This window comes from Gavialis gangeticus, unplaced genomic scaffold (assembly GCF_001723915.1).
Source record: "Gavialis gangeticus isolate Ggan-Ray unplaced genomic scaffold, GavGan_comp1, whole genome shotgun sequence".
In the NCBI taxonomy this organism is placed as follows: domain Eukaryota; kingdom Metazoa; phylum Chordata; order Crocodylia; family Gavialidae; genus Gavialis; species Gavialis gangeticus.
Window position 1 is genome coordinate 60,571,854 of NW_017728993.1, and position 18,092 is coordinate 60,589,945.

Below are 18,092 nucleotides of genomic sequence, written 5' to 3' on the forward strand. Positions count from 1 at the left end.
TTTTTATATTCCTAAATAACCATGAGATAATTAGCTAAAGTCTGTGAGATTTCAGGAGAGGTGTTACCGATTCAACACCAATTCTTGCCTCTTTGTCCAGAATACTGTGGGGGTTTTGCTTGTTTAGTATTTTTTTTTTTTTGGTTTGGGGGTACTTTTAGAGAAATTCGAATGTGCATGTGTGTTTCTTTATCTCATTCTCTCCTGTAGGAGCTGTTCCCCTGTGTATAGAGAATTAGTTATCAGTCCAAAAAAACCCAAAACCACACACACAAACTCCAGTTTCATAACATTATTACTGTTTTGTTTTTAAACACATGTACACACAATCATAAAATAAGCAGGGAAAGAAGCAAGTCATTTTTAAAGTTGCTACATCTCATTAAAGGATCACAAGGTGTTGGACATAGATTGCAACTGTGACACTGTCAGAAATGTATCTCCTATGTATGAAAATTGGACTGGAAATTTGAGGTTTAAGTTATACAAGGCAACAATGAAATGTCATTGATTTAGAATGAGTAAAGGCAATTGTTGGAAAGCCACACTAGTTATACTTAGTGTCCAGAAACTTTCCTACTCCTAAATAGGAACAGTTGTTTTAAAAAACAAACAAAACCCCCCAAACTTTAAACTTCTCTTTGTTAACGAGTTGATTCTGAGCACTACTATATGTAGAAAAAAACCCTACCCTTTTTAAAGGCAGGGAAAATTCTTTGGGTAGATGTGATATCTTTTATTAGATCAGCTGAGCAGTTAGAAAAAAGTTCTTCGCAAGCTTTTGGGCGCAATCACCCTTTGTCAGGCACAGGGAGTCTGCTGTTCTGAGACTCCAAGGAATTAAAGAAGGTAAAATGTGACAGGATGCCAGTGAGAATGTAGATAGGTGGAAATGAGGAAAACAAAAAAACAGAAAAGGGACCATGCTGTCACCTGCCCCAGCTCCCAACCACAGTCACCACTGCAAGGAGTCAGGGCAGAGCTGCGATCCACTGCCTGCGCACCCCTGCCCTGGCTCTGGACCACGCTGTCACCACTGCAAGATCCCAGCCCCAGAGCAGCTCCACACCTTGCCAGCATTGCTGGGGTCAGTCTCCACAGAAACCTTGGCCTCAAGCCATCACAGTGTGGCTGCTGCTGGGGTCTCCATGGAAACCGGTCCCAACCACATGGACAGGGGTTACTGGGAAGTGGAGTCTGGCTGCCACGCAGATCTGCCATTTTGCCCACCTCTAACATAGATCCTTGTAAAAAAAAAAAGAGTATCAAGACTGCTAGATCATTTAAGTGCTTCTTCATAGAAGTTCTTGCACATTAAGCACTGTTTCCACATCATTAGCCTCCTCAAGATACTACCAGCAGCTCACTTACTGCTTCAGGCACAAGTCACAGTCCTCAGCTCATAGCTATGGCTGTGAGGGTTATTCCAGGACTCCACCCTTTCAATTTGCTGAGCCATCTTGGCAGCTGCACTGGCATGCCATTTCTCCAGGTGTACTGATTGACTAGTGAAGAAAAGTTTCTCTGCCTAAAATGGTAGAAGGAAGATGTCCAGATCAAATGCAGAGAAACAGGAACCAGATAGACTGCAGTGCGGCAGAGAGCTTGATTAGTAGATTGGGATAAAATGCTTACGACGCACCCCAATTTTGGGGGGCTGGTTTGGGAGGGACGTGCTGTATGTGAGAAAATTTATGTATATCCTTCCCTTTTTAACCCAGGAGTCATTTTTTGTAAACTCACTGTGTATTATTTCCCTCATACGATATTTACTTTTGCTGTTTTCATTTCTAGCTATAACCTATCAATGGATGTGCAATATAAATAAAGTAAAATGTCTATCCTATTAATTTTTGTTCCTAGAAAGGATTCATTAAACAAACCAGCCTCACTTTCCTGAGACTGGGTGAAACTTATCAAATACATCTTTTAAATTATTCCTTGCCAATGCTTAATTTTTTTTTCCTTTAGGGTTTAATACATTTGCTGTTCTCTTCTGAAAAAGCATTGTACTAGCATCCAGTTTTGGAATACATGGTTATGCAGATTTCTTTCAAGTTACTCTTCCCTATAAAAATGCCTTCATACTGCCACAGAAACGGGCACACACTACTTTGGGAAGACTCGCAGGCAGGTCTTTTCCAAGAACAGAAATTTTCAGAGAGAATTTTTTTCATTTCTTACATATTATTTGTAACAAAGTATCTGTTCCTGCTTCCTTCCAAACTTTTTAAGATTTATACTTCACTGGCACCCTGAAAATACTCAGCTGAAAAATGTCCTAAAAGTTACAGTGAAGTAAGTTTAGAAACTGAAAATGCAATATTTCCTATAAACATAACTATAGCAATGTAAAAGCAATGCTATATAGAAGTATAGAAGCACATAGCAATTGTATTCTTATTTAACAACTTGTTTGCCCTGTGGCTTTGTTTTCTCTGTTTACATAGTCCACTATGCTAGTTTGCTCACCATTGATGTATGGAGCATTTGCTAATGAAGTCTGGTTTGCCAGCCTCAAAGGAGAAAGAGCTTCACTGATTTTAATATTCCTTGTGCATCCTATGACAACCTCTCCCTGCCCATCTCTGGGCTAGGCTCCACTAACCTAAGCTCAACAACATCTACATACAGATGTTTCTCTTGGGCTAGGGACAGAAATTACACGAACTGGTATAAGTGTTCAGAAACCAGTTCAAATCTGTCACCCAACAGTTCAATGCACATAAACCGTTTTCAAAATGGCCAAAGCTAGTTAAAGATAAACCTGGATGGGTATAGCATCAGACTTGACTGATTTAGGTTAAAAATTAGTTTACCCAACTTCTCCAGATTCAAGTTAGCTTGGAGTCCCCAAGCATCTCCCCTGCGACACCCCCCTTGCAGGGTGGGCAGGCTAGCCCTGGCTCAAGCTGTCTGGTCCATGAGCAGGGAAGCGTGCTCCAGCGCCCCCCAGCTTCTGGACTGGGCCACTGTGGGCATGTGGCTGAATTTCCAGAATCAAAAGTGAATGTCTGTTCACTTGCTTATTGGTTCAATCTATGCAGCTTAGACTAACTTGTGAAGATTGAATCTATTCAGCCTCAGACTTTTTTGACTGCATGTACTTGGCCCCTGGGGATTAAGAATCTTGAATGGAGTTGTGAACCAAAAAGAACTTCCATTTTAAAAGCCTGAGACTTATCTTCACCACTTTATCTGGTATTTGCAGCGCTCTCTCTCTTACCACTGTTCCTTCTATATCACTACAGCACGAAAGATACATTATGTTGGACCCTGGATTAGCCTTTTGATCCCTCTTTTGGCAACTTTTCAGATTAATCTATACAATTCCTCTGGTATAGTCTGGCCGATAAGATCATTACAGGGGCTGAGACAACAGAGAATAGAATTCACATGAATAAACTGATGAGGTACATCTCATCTGTCAAGTTTCTCTAACTGCAAGTTTCTCTTCAAAGAGGAATACAATCAATGATATGGAATACAGACCATATGTCCTACCAGGAGGCTCATCAATTGTGTTCTGATTAAGAAGCTTATTTGGACAGCAGAGTAGTGCTCTGTAAGTCCCAATGTGCTACCTAGCATGATGGAACATTAAATATAGTATCATCTCATTTAAAGAGCTCTCCCAGCCTGGAAGCAATGACCACCTAACACTAATACAGAGGTTGGCAACCTATGGCCAACCTAGCCTAGATATGACCTACAAAGCTAGGCTGTCAGCAGCGATTTGGCACTACTTGGAGATGCAGGGGGAAGAGGGAGGGGGGCATGGAACGGCAGTGGCATTTGGGTCTGGAGAGGGGGGAAAGGGAGGTAGCAGTCAGGTCAAAATCAGCAGCTTGCCTTTGGACCTAGCTCTGCTGCTCCTGAAAAGGTTAGTGGCCCTGCTCTAATACTGGTAAGTGGGCTTAGTGCTGCTAATAGCCTGTAAGGTAGGACCCGGAATGGCAAGCAAATGGCTAGAAAGTAAAAAAGAGAGGAGCTACTGGAATGTAACTGATAACTATGACCATCCAAAAAACAAAAAACACAACCACGCCAAATCAAGAACAAACAACACTTTCCCCTGCCCCGAATCCAAAACACCACCACCACCCAAACAAACCTGCAACAAACACTTCAACCAAAGTTCAGTATAGTTACTGCTGGTCTTCCCACAAGAAATGGAACCATCTTGAAGTTTCCTTGAAGGTTAGACTTCCACCTTTGCTATTCAGTACAGTACTGTTGAGTATTTTTGAATATGGAAAGTGCTTAATAGTATTATTAAAATTGTTCACATCATTTACTTATGCATGGTTAAAAAAACCTTCTCTAGTGAAAAAGTACATGCTCTCCCCCTTATAGTCAAAAACTAAATTACCATCTCAATTACTAGTGCTCTCTTCATATTATTAGGAAGGGCTCCCTTTTGGTTCTTGTAGCCGTGTTATCTTCTGTCCTTAGCTCTCCTAATGTGTGTCATGGTTCTCCCCCTGCCAGTGGGTTTTATCTTCCTGGCAGATACTAGGATTCATTATTTGATAATGATGATTAAACTTAAAATATAAACATAAATTATTCATATGCTATAAGAGCTCTACAAGGTGTTTGAACTGTTAGCCTTTTGCAAGATAAATTTCTTATGAACTCACTGACTGGATGAGAAATTACGTAAATGTTATCACATATACCAGCTACACTGTGCCATAGAGACTCTATCTATTCATTCACCAGCTATTTTCTAGACACAGCTGAAACCACACCACTGTAATACCATTGCCAGTTCAGCTTCAATTATTTAAACTTTTTTCCTGTATTGTAACTCAGGAAGATATGAGCTGAGACCAGCAGCTCTGTCACAGTGCACTGTCACAGAATCCAAGGTGCATGCTAAGGGCTAGTTCATGCCATTTCACACTAACTATGCAGTGTGGGTAAGGCAAAGCTGTACCACCAAGAAAGCATTGCAATAATAAAGCTCAACAGTTCAAAATGACTGTCCCAAATCAGCGTACATTCTTATCACACAGGCTTAACTCCAGCTTAAAGACTGTGGTCTGGGAATTATTTACCTAGCTCTGGAGAAGTATTATTATGAGTATTTAAAATGTACTATTTATCTTATTAAAAGCCAAAATCCAGTTATTTATCCTTAATAAAAGCAACTAATAAGGGTATACTATTTATTATTTATATTACCAAAATATCTAAGAACTGAAATCATAGACCAGGCCTGCATAAACTGAACAAAAAGATGGATACAGACAGCTCAAAGTGGTGCACAGAAACAATGAGATAATACTGACTTCCTGCTAAATTGTGGTTTCATTCCAACTTGAACTTAGCTTTTAATTCTTTCTAGACATCATGGCAAAGGAGAAGTTTAGGGGGGGATCTGAAGGAGAAAGTTGAGATACCCGTGTAAATGGTTATGGGCAATTCCTTGAAGGACAGACATTACACACAAACTGGTTTAAGTGATCAGAAACTGGTTTAAACCTGTAACAGAACAGATGTTCACTGCACATAAACCAGTTTGAAAATGGCTGAGGGGGATGTCTGTATGGTTACAAACTGGTTTAGCTTAGCCAGGTTAGACTAACCTGCAAAGATTTAATCAATTCAGGTGCAGGTTTTTTGAATGTCTGTCCCTAGCTGAAGGGGCATCTTGAAAGAAAACACAAAAGTGCTTGTTTGAAGTCTTAACCAGTGGGTGATACAGCTTGGAACTGACCTCCTGACAATGAATGAGAGATGGAAGGGACAGGCTGTGAAAGGCCTTGAAACAGAGGCAAGCAGCTTATATTTATACTCAATACGAGTCTGGAGTGTGATGCAGCCACACAACAGGCAAATGTTATTTTGGTCTGCATCAAGAGATGCATCAGGTGTAAGGCCTGAGAGGTGACAGAGCTTCTATTTGGCACTGGTTAGGCCTAATCTGAAGTACTGTGTCTGTACAACATTTTAAAAAGTAAATGGAGAAGCTACAGAGGGTCCAGAGGCAGGTGGTAGGATGATAAAGGGCATGGTAAAAGCAAGCCATGTGAGGAGAGATTGAAGGAAATAGGCACGTTCATCTTGCAGAAAAAGTAATTAACAGGCAGAGACATGACAAAAGTCTTCAAGTATCTGAAGGACTGCCACAAAGATGACACTTTTCCTCTGTTGCTGCAAAAATGAGAATGAAGACCAACAACCTGAAGTCACAGCAAAGTAGGTTTAGACTGGATACCAAGAAAAACTTTCACTGGTTAACAGTAAGGCAATGGAATAGCTGCCTAGGGAAGTTGTGGTATTTCCATCATTGGAGTTTTTCAAGAAGAGGCTGCGTAAACATGGCTCAGTGATGACATAGGAGTAGTTATCCCTATGCTATACTATGGGTATTCCCCATGCCTCTGGGCTTTGCCGATTACTGCATGGGGCCAGAAAGCCAGGCTGAGAGTAGACTGAGGTGTACCAATGCTCCTGCTGGTACTAATACCTGGAAATTCCTGGTTAGCAAGTCTTGGCAACTCTGCTCAGGATCAGACTAATTGCTACATTTGATGCCAGGAAGAATTTATCTGCGATTTATTGTTAGAGATGAGGAGAAGTTGGTGAAGGGATGTGAAGACAAGGGGGGCATGATTAAGGCTGCTGACTACGAAAATGATTTTCAGATAATACTCTGAACTGTTATAAGCAGCAGATGCATTTTTCAAGACTACAGAAAAGAATTTTTTAGTGCGAGACAAAAATTGCTCCCACTTGGTGTGATATTCATGAATCTTCTTGTATTTGTTACCCGTGTTTACCATGATAATTTTGTTTTTAAGTAACTTTGCTTTTTGGTTTGTTTTTTTTTAAAAACACGCAGACCAATGAGGCATGTTGGATTAAAAAACACTAAGTTGAAGTAACTGTGCTAATAAATGAACCACCTAAAACAGAAGTTAAATCTTTACTTTACAAGCAGAACATAATCACTACCTGTGGAACTCCCTCAAGTTCTCTTCTTTCACGTATTAAGATTTTAACACTTTTGCTTGGTTTTAAAAATACCTGCTGGGTAATAGTCACATGTATAGTAAAATCCCTTTTCATCCATGTTAGTAGAGTATTATGTCCCTTTGCTGAGTTATTATTTGATACTCTGAAAGGAGAGAACAGCAGGCAAGATTTATAATACAATTATTCTCTTCCTGGAAAAATACATTTTTTGGAATAAAACCAAACAGGAATCAAGTCAACAACAGGAACCCAAAGAACAACATTAGGAGAAAGGATGTTTTTCTATTTTTCAATACTTTCAGAAAGATGCACAATCAACTCTTGATGATAGAATGCCAGCACAAATTCTTTCAGGATTTTCTCTTTTAACTTACTTTAATCATTTATATTTCTATCATGTGCATCTGTTCTTTTCTATTGCTTCTATTCTTGACAAAACTGATTCTATCAGTATTTTTCCATTAATATTAGAGGTAATTCTGTCCAACTTTCAGATGAGGCAGTAACAATGGGCAGATCAAAAAGGACCACTTTACTTAGCTAAGTAAACAGAAAGTCAACTTAAACAAGGAGAAAAGATAATGAAGTCATACAAACCTTTTTAGCAAAATACTAGTCATTAAGCTACTTCAATACTAGATTGTTTTGTTTCCCAATGAACTCTTCTAAATGAGGTTGGAAAATACCCAATTTGCTATATAAACTAAGACAATATTTAGCAGAATCTTTATTCAGGAAGTAAAGCAAAGCATTCAGAGATCCAGAAGGTTATTAATAAAAGCCGTAAGAACCAAGCCTTTGTCCTTAATATACAAAAAATGCTAAAACAGGAAAAGAACATTTTGTATGACAAAAAAACAAGACTGTTTCCTTTATTGGATTTTAGCACACAACTATCACTGTAAAGCCTACACAATTTTATGTAAAGCAAATAATCTAACAAAAGTTTGGGTTTTGACAAAAGTCACAGGCCTTGCAAATATTTGATACATTGGATAGCATTACTGCCGAGAAGTAATGGTTATAGTAAGACCATACATAGTAGAGATCAGCGGTTCTCAGATCTTTTCAGTTTCTTAGCAGAGATTATTTTGGACACAACTACTTCCCATTCATGATTGCATAGATAACCTCCCCTTTCCACTGCTTATAACATAACACCCATGGGGCATCTACAGCAATTATTTTTGTGGGCATATAGTAATAGTAAAGTTTTTAATGTATTTTTTAGCTTCTTTCAATGTGATTTAGCACCTGGAAACAAGAAAGCCAGCAACACATTACAAACCAGCTCTCTAAGTACAGCAAAAGCTGTGTTAACTGGCACTTTATTAGCCAGAAAACTCTATTAACCGGCATCCGAGGGACGCAGCAAAAGTGAAAACAGAAGTACCACTTCCAGGTTTCACCACTGCAGCGAGCAGAGTTCTTGCCACTTCTTTGGCCCACAGCCCAGGCAAGGCAGCCTGCGCAGGGCTGCCCTCCCTGTCCCTTGGCACACTGATGCTGGGGAGTGAACCAGACAGTGCACATTTGGTTAACCGGAATATTTGATTAACCAGCATCCCCCATTCCCAGGGGATGCTGGATAACATAGCTTTTACTGTACCACCAAAAAGCATTCTGCAACTATTGGTAGTCTATGGACCATAGTTTGAGATCCACTGAATTAGACAGTGGAGGCAGAAAGAGTTGAAAGGGTGAAGTTTACACACTTCCTAGTTTGTTACCCAATTAAAATATATACACATTTCTCAGCCCTTTCATACCAATGCTTGCTTGTTTATAATTAATTAGTGGGCATATAGTAGGAATATATTCTAACAGTCAAATATTGTTAGAAAAATGCGGTAAAAAGGCAGGCAGAGACACAGGCTAGGGACAGACATTACACACAAACCAGTTTAAGTTATTAGAAACTGGTTTAAACCTGTAACAGAACAGACATTCAGCGCACATAAACCAGTCTGAAAACGGCTGAAACTGGGTCGAGATAAACCTGGTTGAAGGTAGCATCAGACTTAACTGATTTGGGTCAAACTAGTTTAATGCAATTCCAGACCACTTCCTGGTTTAACTTAAACCAGAGTCCCCAGATACTTTGCAGCCCCGGGCTGGGCTGTCTGCTCCAGAGCACGGCTGGTCCCTCCCTTCTGCTCCCTAGCTGAAGCTCCAGCAGAGACTGGCTTCCCCCTACCCGCCCCCCTTCACCACTCATTGCTCAAGCAGGGATTCACCCTCCTTCCCCCCGCTCCCACAGCACAGCCCATAGCCAGCATGTGGTATGCTAGCTAAATGGTGAGAGGTGTCTGTATAAGGCAGACAGGACAGTGTCTGCTTAGGGCTTTTTGAGGCTAATCAACAGGTCAGCTGGTAATGTCCTGCCAGGGCCTGACCACGCCCCCCTCAGCTCATTACTGTGGAAGGGAAGAGGGCTGCTTTAGTGCCCCTTGAATTCTAGCCTGAGCCACTGCAGGCATGTGCCTGCATTTTCTCAGTCCAGAGGGAAATACCTGTGCACTTGCAAACTGGTTCAGCCCAGCCAGGTTAGACTAACCTGCAAAGATTGAATCAATTCAGGCTCAGGTTTTTAAATACTTGTATAAGGGGTGCACAGATAGAGATCTTGGCGGCTGATACTGGCAGCCGATTTTTAAGGAGGCATATCAGCTGATACAGATCCGATTTCCAATACAGCTGTGTGCAGCTGGTAAGTCTGCTGTAGTGAAAGGGGACTGGGGAGGGAAGGGGCATGGGGAGCAGATCAATAGCCCCCACAGTGAGGGAGGGAGCGGAGCTGGAGTAGGTGCTGCCCAGCCAGGGTGGGGCGGGATGGAGGCATAGCTCATCCAGGGCATGCAGGGAGGAGGAAGTGGCTCCTGCCACTCATCCAGGAGGGTGCGGGGTGCATGTGCCCCCGGATCTGTGCTGGGCAGGCTGCAGCGCTGCACTCAGGGCGAGTGGTGGTGGTGCTGGGAGGAGAGGAGGCTGCACCCACCTCAAATTTCGCCATAGCGCCCCCTCCCAGCACCACTGCCACCCACCCCAACTGCAGTGCAGCACGGCCCCAGCCCGCAGCTTGCCTGGCCTGCCCTGTGCGCTTGGAGTGCAGCAAGTTGCCCCAGGGGCAGTAGGGGCCTTACCTGGGGTCCTGGGGGTGTCCTGGGGCTGAAGCCACAGTGATCCTGCTAGGCAGAGCCAGGCCAGCAGCCACAGTGTGGTTCCAAGTGGCCTGGCTTCGCTTTTTAGCAGTGCATGCTGCCCAAGCATGTGCATAGTTGTTGTTTTTTTAACCCCTGGATATAAACACGTTTGCAGCACCACATACTGCATGACTGTGCTCTCTGGACGTACCCCAAGAGTACATGATTTTTCCATTGAGTTGTATCCATATATGAGATGATTGGCTGACTGGAGGACACAGTCCTGAACTATTTTCTTGATATTTATATCAGGAACATGCATTTACTTTGAACTTTGAGAAACAGTGTTGGGGGATTCATAATTCTACATACATGTTTTCTTTCTGTAGCCTTCAGAGATTTTGCAGCATAGTAAAAAAGCTGGGTCCCACACAATGCTGCCCAGTATTTTGTCCAAGATGCTACCTAGAATATAAAAAGAGAGCAACAGATTAATAAAATATTTCATGCTGCCTAGCAGTTAGAAATGCATTCATGTTAACTTCATCATGCAACAAACTTTGTGAGGGCAACTACTACATCAGCACTTTTCCTCAACTAAAAAGTGCTGTTTTTTCACTGATGCTATTTCTAGTTTAATTAGAATACATGCTTACGGAACATAATATGAATAAGGAAAGCATCACACAGCTCTTTACCATTGACCGAGGCATTAAACAACCTATGTTTTTTTCCTTGACTTCATTAAGTTTTTTCTAATTCAACACTTGTGTTGACATACAAGGTATAATTATACCTTTGCCATAAAGGGTCCATCATCATCAAGGAGTTAGAGCATTTGTTTTTGTTTAGAAATTACTATTATATAACAGACTATATGCACGATACATACCAAAACCCATTAGTTAAATATTAAAATACAAAGTTAACATTAATCAGGTGATGCTTTACATAGCGGTGTGCTTATCTGTCTGTCAACGGGAAAACTGAGCATAATACCTTAACATGTGCCTCTCCGAAGAAAGAAATTGGAGCTCTAATGTTGCTCACATTCCATAATTCACAAGTCAGGTGAATGCAAGACGCATTTATGACAATTAAAAAAAACCAAACAACTTATGCTCCTTTGACTCAAAACACGCAGTTCTGATAAACTGCTCATTGTTAGCAAATTGTCACTTGAAATTAAAATGTTTAAATAAAATCCAAGTCTCCTGCTGCTGGAAGAAATACTGATAAGAGAATATCATTGCTGTTGGGCCATCAGCACTGAAACATCTTGATACTAGATATAAACCTCTAATGAATAAAAAGGACAAATGTATTTTTCTTTCTTTGTAGTGGAAATAAAAATCAAGCTGATAAAAGAAAATGTAGTATTGTGAGTATCCACTTTATTTGTATACATTTACATGATACCTTAATTATATTTTAACCTATTTCTCAAGATTTGCCACAAAACATAGCAACAAAAAAGACTCACTGTAAGCCAAGCATATTCACAGCACTACTTGCTGACAGTAAATTCTAGTAGCTTTAAATGTCTTTATTATGGTTTGTACAGTCCTGATAACACTTGTGGATTTAGCAGGCCAGGATATTTAAGCATTTTCAAAATCTAAACTGAATACACAGAACAAAAAGGAAGCCATTTGCATTAAGATATAATTATCAACTGCTTAAAGAGAAGGCTATTTATAAATAAATATCTTACTAGAACAAGGACATTTATCATTATGTTAGCCTTGGCTTCCTAATAAGAATGAGGGATACAGGAGTAGGTACGGTATTTATGCTTGAGCTACCCAAGAAATAAGAACTGTCAAATTACAGAAAAATCTACATGGTGCATACTGCAGATGATATAAAATGGTACATGCCAGTTTATACTAACTACAGATCTAACCATAAATGGGGAGAATGACATTGTCCAAGAAACTTAGTTTGTTTACTCCTTGGAGCTATTTGGCCAACATGGAGGGGTATGGAAACAAATGTTTAGAACTTCTATACTCCAGTTGGCCATGAATAATAGTACTACTAACAGTCTAGTCACCAGCAATAAACAAAGTCACATTCCAAACACACAATACCAGTTTGGGGAATAAATCTGAAAAAATCCACTGGGATTAAGAAGAAAAATATTTAGATCTAAAAATATGAATAAAATTCAGAGTCTGGTAGGACAAGTCTACTAGACTCTGAATAAATAAACCAATTTAAACATTATTGAGATAAATACCTTTTTGAAACAAAAAAATAATTAAGACCTCAGATCCTGCGACTACATTGAGAAGGTGAGTACTAACATCAAGACAGTTTTGCACAGCTACAAGAGCCCATCACTGGAGTCTTAATCTGTGATTTATTTTGTGCAGCCTTTTATAAACTGCCTTGGCTTGAGGGAGCATAACAGTTATCTATAGAAGAGTAATTACATATAAAAACATCATTAGCACAGTGCTAATGCTATTCGTTAAAAAGGGGAAGAAAAAGGAATTTAGTGAAGGATACCATTTAGTCCTTAATATGTTTAGTTTTACTCTCGCCAAGTATTATTAGGCTTGTGCGAATAGGGAAGTATTCAATTTGGATTCAGCTGATTCGGAGGACAGTGATTTGATTCAGAAGTTCAACCCACTGTCCCAAATCAATTCGACCAAATCTGCTTCGGAAGATTTGGCAGTAGAGATTTGGTGATTTAGCCACAGACTATAAAGAATCACCGAAATATCTCAAAATTTGTCATTTTTTGGCAGATTTGGATGAAAACAGCAGCGCATGAAGGCATGAAGCCTGCCAAGTTTCAAGGAGATAGGTGTAGTGGTTTCTGGGAAACTGCACCTCAAACCACTGAAAGCAAAACTCATGTCACTTGTGTGTTAAGGCAGATTTGGATGAAAACAGCAGGGATGGTAGCCTGTAACAAGAGGCCTTCCTGGCACCAGTTAGATCTCTGCCCACCCACCTGTTTCTGGGCCAGCCACCTGCCCCTCTTTTGCTCAGGCAGAAATAGCTCACAAAAGGGACAGAAAGGCTACAGACAGAGGCTTATATGCTGTTTCCACATCCCTCCCCCAGAGCACTGTGACTGGAAGGGGACTCAGGGAAAGATCACAGTCCAGCTGTGACCAGTAGAGGTCACTGGCCAGCTACAGGTGTCAGTCTTTCCCCCCTGCTCCTCCTCCCTCTTCTCAGTTTCTGTTCCCCTGAAAGACTGCCTTTTGAATCTCTGAATCTTTTCTGAATTGATTCAGAGGCTCCGAATCGATTTGGAGGGTTTTCGTTGTCTCCCAATTAGATTTGGATTCAGTGATTCAGCCTCTGAATCAGGCTGAATCTTCTCTGAATCGAATTGGCGATCAAAGCTTCGCACACCCCTATTAATTACAGGCATCTCTCAACAATGCAGAAGGTTAAATACTGCATGCATAAAAGATCTAAAGCTGTGGCAGCTGTAAAAAAACTGAACTCTTCTTTCTTTAGGCTCAGGTCAACTTTAAACAGAAATACTGTAAAAATATTAAATTTTACTAACTGCCAGGATCTTACTCTAATAAATACAGTGCATCAACATTATAATGGTTTTCTTTTTTCACTGGAGGATATCAGCAGACAAAAAAGTAGACTATAGTAAATTACATACATTTAGAAGCATTTCTGTGCAAGTGAAAAATTTGGGTAACATATAAGATTAATGGAATACTTTTGATGGGGCAAGAAAGATCATCTTCCCTGATGATAACTAACCCTGATTTAGACAATACATATGAATACCAAGAATATATACATTTATGAGCAAACATGCTTGTAAGTGGCAGATATACATATAATTTGGCCCTTCGGTCATTTCTTATTTGAGCACAAGTCTGGCTGATTTTACCAGGCCACTTTCAGTAAAGATTGGGGTAAAAGTGAACAAAGAAGTCACAATTTTAGCCCAGGAACTTTTTAAAATTTAAAACAGAGGAAGAGGGAAAATGGCCATATAATAGTCTTACTGTAGGCTTTTTGCCTTCCTTCAACAACGTCTTCCTCCTGAGAACACCTTGAATAGTAACCGCGCCAGGATACAAATGAACAGCCAAATCTTCAGATTCTAGAGAACTAGAAGAAGCATGCGAGACAACAGTGTGAAAAAACAAACATTTTTTCTTAAGTTACTTCTCCAATCATTACTCAAAACATAATGTAAACATCTGTTCTTTAATTTAGAAATGCTGGCATTTAATTTATTGGACTCCATTGTGGAAAAGGACGTTGGCTCCTACAAGGTATTGTTGTGGAATTTTCAATCAAAAACAAAAGTGATTAGAAAACTAATTAGCCCAGCAGGTGGTTTAGGATTTAGAAAACACAAACAAACTTTCCAAAGCTCAAGATACAGCAAAAATTCAACTATAGTTAATTAACTGGGAAAATGTTTACATTATCTGCAAACCTGTAATACTATTGCAATTTTCTGTTAGAAGTTCATTCTTAGTTCTTAATTCAAAGACTGGATATTTTTATTTGTTAGAATCCTTTGAGACAGTAAAACTGCAACACGTGCGTGCACACACACAAGCTTAGAAAAACATGCACAATTCATTTGTAAAATATCTGAAAGCAGTAACAGCAGCAGCAGCAAACAGCAGAAAAGCTGGCCCACAGCAGTAAATGATAGCGTTTTTAATGCAGCTGGAGTTCTAATAATCCTCTCTGAGTCTGAAGAGTGCCCATGAGCAAGGGGCCAAAAACAGATGCCAGGTACTATGAAAAGGAAACCTAACTTTATTAAAACTGAGCAGCTGACTGGCTTACAAAAATCCATTTTAAAAACAGAAATTATTTCTTTTTTTATTTTCACTTCAGGAATCATGTCAGTGCATGTCAAACCATTTACACAATTAAACTCCTGAATCCATCAGCTTTCTAGAAGCAAGCTGAGGAAGCAAAAATTTCTGAAATGCTTGTTGAAGTAAACCAGAATCCATCAGTTCATTTATCATACCATTTATGCATATTCAAAAAACATAGAAATCTGGCAAACATTTACACTGTAGTTAGCGATTGCCAGGGATATGCAGACAAATTCAGAGACTGACACATGAATGTGAATTTAACTCCGTTACAGACAATATTTGATACTTACTGCATAGAATCTGACCTACTGCCTTCTCTTTTACAACTAGCAAACCACACGGCTGCAGACAGAGGTTATAGTTTAACTGCACAGAACAAAGTTACATGAGCTTAGCAACTTCTGAGGAGTTCCTTTATTGAGAATGATTTGGCACTTAAAGGGCCAGTTTAATTCCAGGCTTGCAAGTTAAACAAGTTGATAATTTTGGCGGGAAAAAAGGGCAAATTTAATAAAAAGCTGTTAGCAAAGAAAATAACTTGATTGCAGTCTCAAGCATGACAAGCAGCTTTGTGGCTTACATGGTTACTCTATTTACCTATATTAAATAGCTTAAAGCATCTTTACAGCTTGATGTAAAGATTTAATGCCTTAGAAACTGGATATACAGATCAGAACGAGCCAAAGCCCATATGATGATATAGATTAAATCACAGAAAAAGAAGTTCTGTTGTAAGAAAAAGGGCACTATCTTAATTTGGAGATGAAAGTTAGAAAGATCAAACATATCAGAAGAGAGCCACTTAATTATTAAACCAGTCACCAACACCAGAGGGAAAGTTTGTGACCTCTGTGTGCAGGGCGATTGTACCTGCTGGCCTTCATGTGGCCTCGATAGCCATTTCGTGCCACTCTTGTCACCGGACCGAGAGAATGGTATAATCTGTTCCTGTTGAATTCCATTATAAATTGTATGCATTACATATACTTTTATCCACACAAGCAGAATTATTTCCTAGAACAGTGTAAAAAAGTTTTCCTTGTTCTACATAACTACCTCTCCAACAATAAGGTATAGTGGAGAATTTAATTAAGATTAAACATGCAGAAGTAGATTTCAAAATCTATTTCTTATTTAAAAACAGATGTTCTTGATGTCAGTGCTTATAACTGGGGTATTTTTTATTGGCACCTCAATGAATGGGCTTTGAGAACAAAAAGGCGGCTTTTCATTCTCATAGGACAAAATGAAAATATGGGAAGGAACTAGATCGCAGATTTTTCTGTCTTTAAATTCTGACTACAGATGATACAACAAGAAACAAAGGGTAATGGGGCCCTGGATTGAAAACCAGACACACATGCAAACTGCTAGTTAGACGAAAACAAAAACTTGCTAATTCAGTCTCCCGTAATGGAATCCCTTTATTTCCAAATCAACCTCTGAAGGCAAGAATTTTCACTGAAAATCACATGCACTTTGCTACGAGACAATTATCTATTTAACACAATATTCATAAAAGACAGATACTTTAAACTGGATACACCTTTACTTATCTGGTGAAAATCAGCAAAGCAATATCTCATTAGTAATTTATAACTTAAAAAGCTGTAGTTTCCAAACTCAAATGCAAATGAAGTAAACTAAGCAAGCATGTTAACATTACAATACTGCAGTTTATATGGAACAGAAAATTTATACAGGAAGGTTACATGTCTGTGCTTTTAACTAGAACCGTTTTAGATATTACTGCCCACTTGGATTTTAGACTTACATTTTGATTACTGTGTCTCATTTAACATTAGGTATAATGGGGTTAGAATGGCTGTAGCCCCACATTGAAGGGAACAAAAATACGGAATTTTTTTATTACCATAATTACTTGAATAAGACACCCCTGATAATCAGATCTATATATGGAAAGTTTATAACACTGTTATAATTCTCCAGGTATAGAATCTAATTATTGGAGATCTACCTTAAATCTATCCCCTTCTCATTGCTACAGCAAAGAAAGTAATTCTGGGGAGTGAGGGAGACTCTTTGCCCACCTCCACCTTTACCCACCTTACCATGAGACATTTGCTCTGAATAAGCATATGGAAAAAAGAGGAAAATATGAAAACACTGCCCTTGAAATAAACATACCTGAGGGAAGCTTGCATATACGGAAATCACTACAGGAACCATAAACTCAGTTCATCCAAGACTGATGCAGTTTACCTTTTCTGAAACTGCTAGAAGTTTTAGCACAAGTAGCCCATAAGCATGCTTTTAAGCAGCATTTTTGTACCTACTTTATATATAGTACAAAATATGCATATTCCAAAGCCAAAAGGCTCATGATTTACCATACAGTTTATTGGTCTGGGCCCCAGCAGAGTCAACAGTGGTTCAAGCCATGGCGACCCCACAGCTCAGCACTGCTCAGTATGTGCTTGCACTCCAGGTACCCCCACAAAGGATCCATGAGCTAATTAGCACCCCTGGTCATGATTGGAACTAGATGTTCTTATTGTAAGTCTAGGGAGCCTCCAAAAATTTATATGCAGATGAGAGACAGGGCAACCGGGCACAGCTTCACGTAATGAAGTGTAGGTCCACACCTATCATATGAGAAAGATAAAGAGGGGCTGACCAAGGGATTCTTGGGTGAACCATTTGGGGCTGCATTTGGTGATGTCTGCCAGATGCTCGAGGCTGGTGAAGAAACAGGAATTCTTGAAAGTGGGAAAGAAAGGCTCAGCTCAGTTGTAGGAATGAAGAAGTAGTCAAAATGTATTCAATACAGTGGCTCATCTGACTTAAAGAGCTGGCAATGAGAGGGATTGAGGGCAATGGGCACTACCACAGATTTTATCCAAATGGGCTACACTAACTGATTCTTGTGGTAGGGTCCCATCAATCTCAGCCTTTTTAGGATCAAGCATTTCTGGCACCAAGGGGAGGGTCAGGGCTGGCTCTGCCCCTCCTGCTGCTGGCCTGGTATTGCAGAACCCTCCAGCCCAGTGCCAGTTCTTTTCTGGGGGAGTAAGTGCCTGTTTTTGTTTTTTGTTTTGAAGGGCCACACAAAAAAAGGTTCCTATCAATCAGTATGGGGCCGTATATGTTTTACAGT

The 18,092-nt window shown here is 39.9% G+C and overlaps 1 protein-coding gene across 5 annotated transcripts in view; it reads right to left on the reverse strand.

The window, feature by feature from the left end:
* The window catches only part of RALGPS2 (Ral GEF with PH domain and SH3 binding motif 2), a 252,496-nt gene that overhangs the window by 16,714 nt on the left and 217,690 nt on the right, over positions 1 to 18,092 (reverse strand). For 3 of the 5 annotated variants that reach the window (XM_019501819.1, XM_019501818.1, XM_019501820.1), the window contains 3 exons: positions 15,845 to 15,922; positions 14,132 to 14,237; positions 10,503 to 10,595 (listed from right to left, as the gene is read on the reverse strand). In XM_019501819.1, the coding sequence (XP_019357364.1) occupies positions 10,503 to 10,595; positions 14,132 to 14,237; positions 15,845 to 15,922 (277 nt within the window). The remainder of the gene's footprint in view (positions 1 to 10,502; positions 10,596 to 14,131; positions 14,238 to 15,844; positions 15,923 to 18,092) is intronic. The other 2 variants (XM_019501821.1, XM_019501822.1) reach the window with 1 other exon arrangement.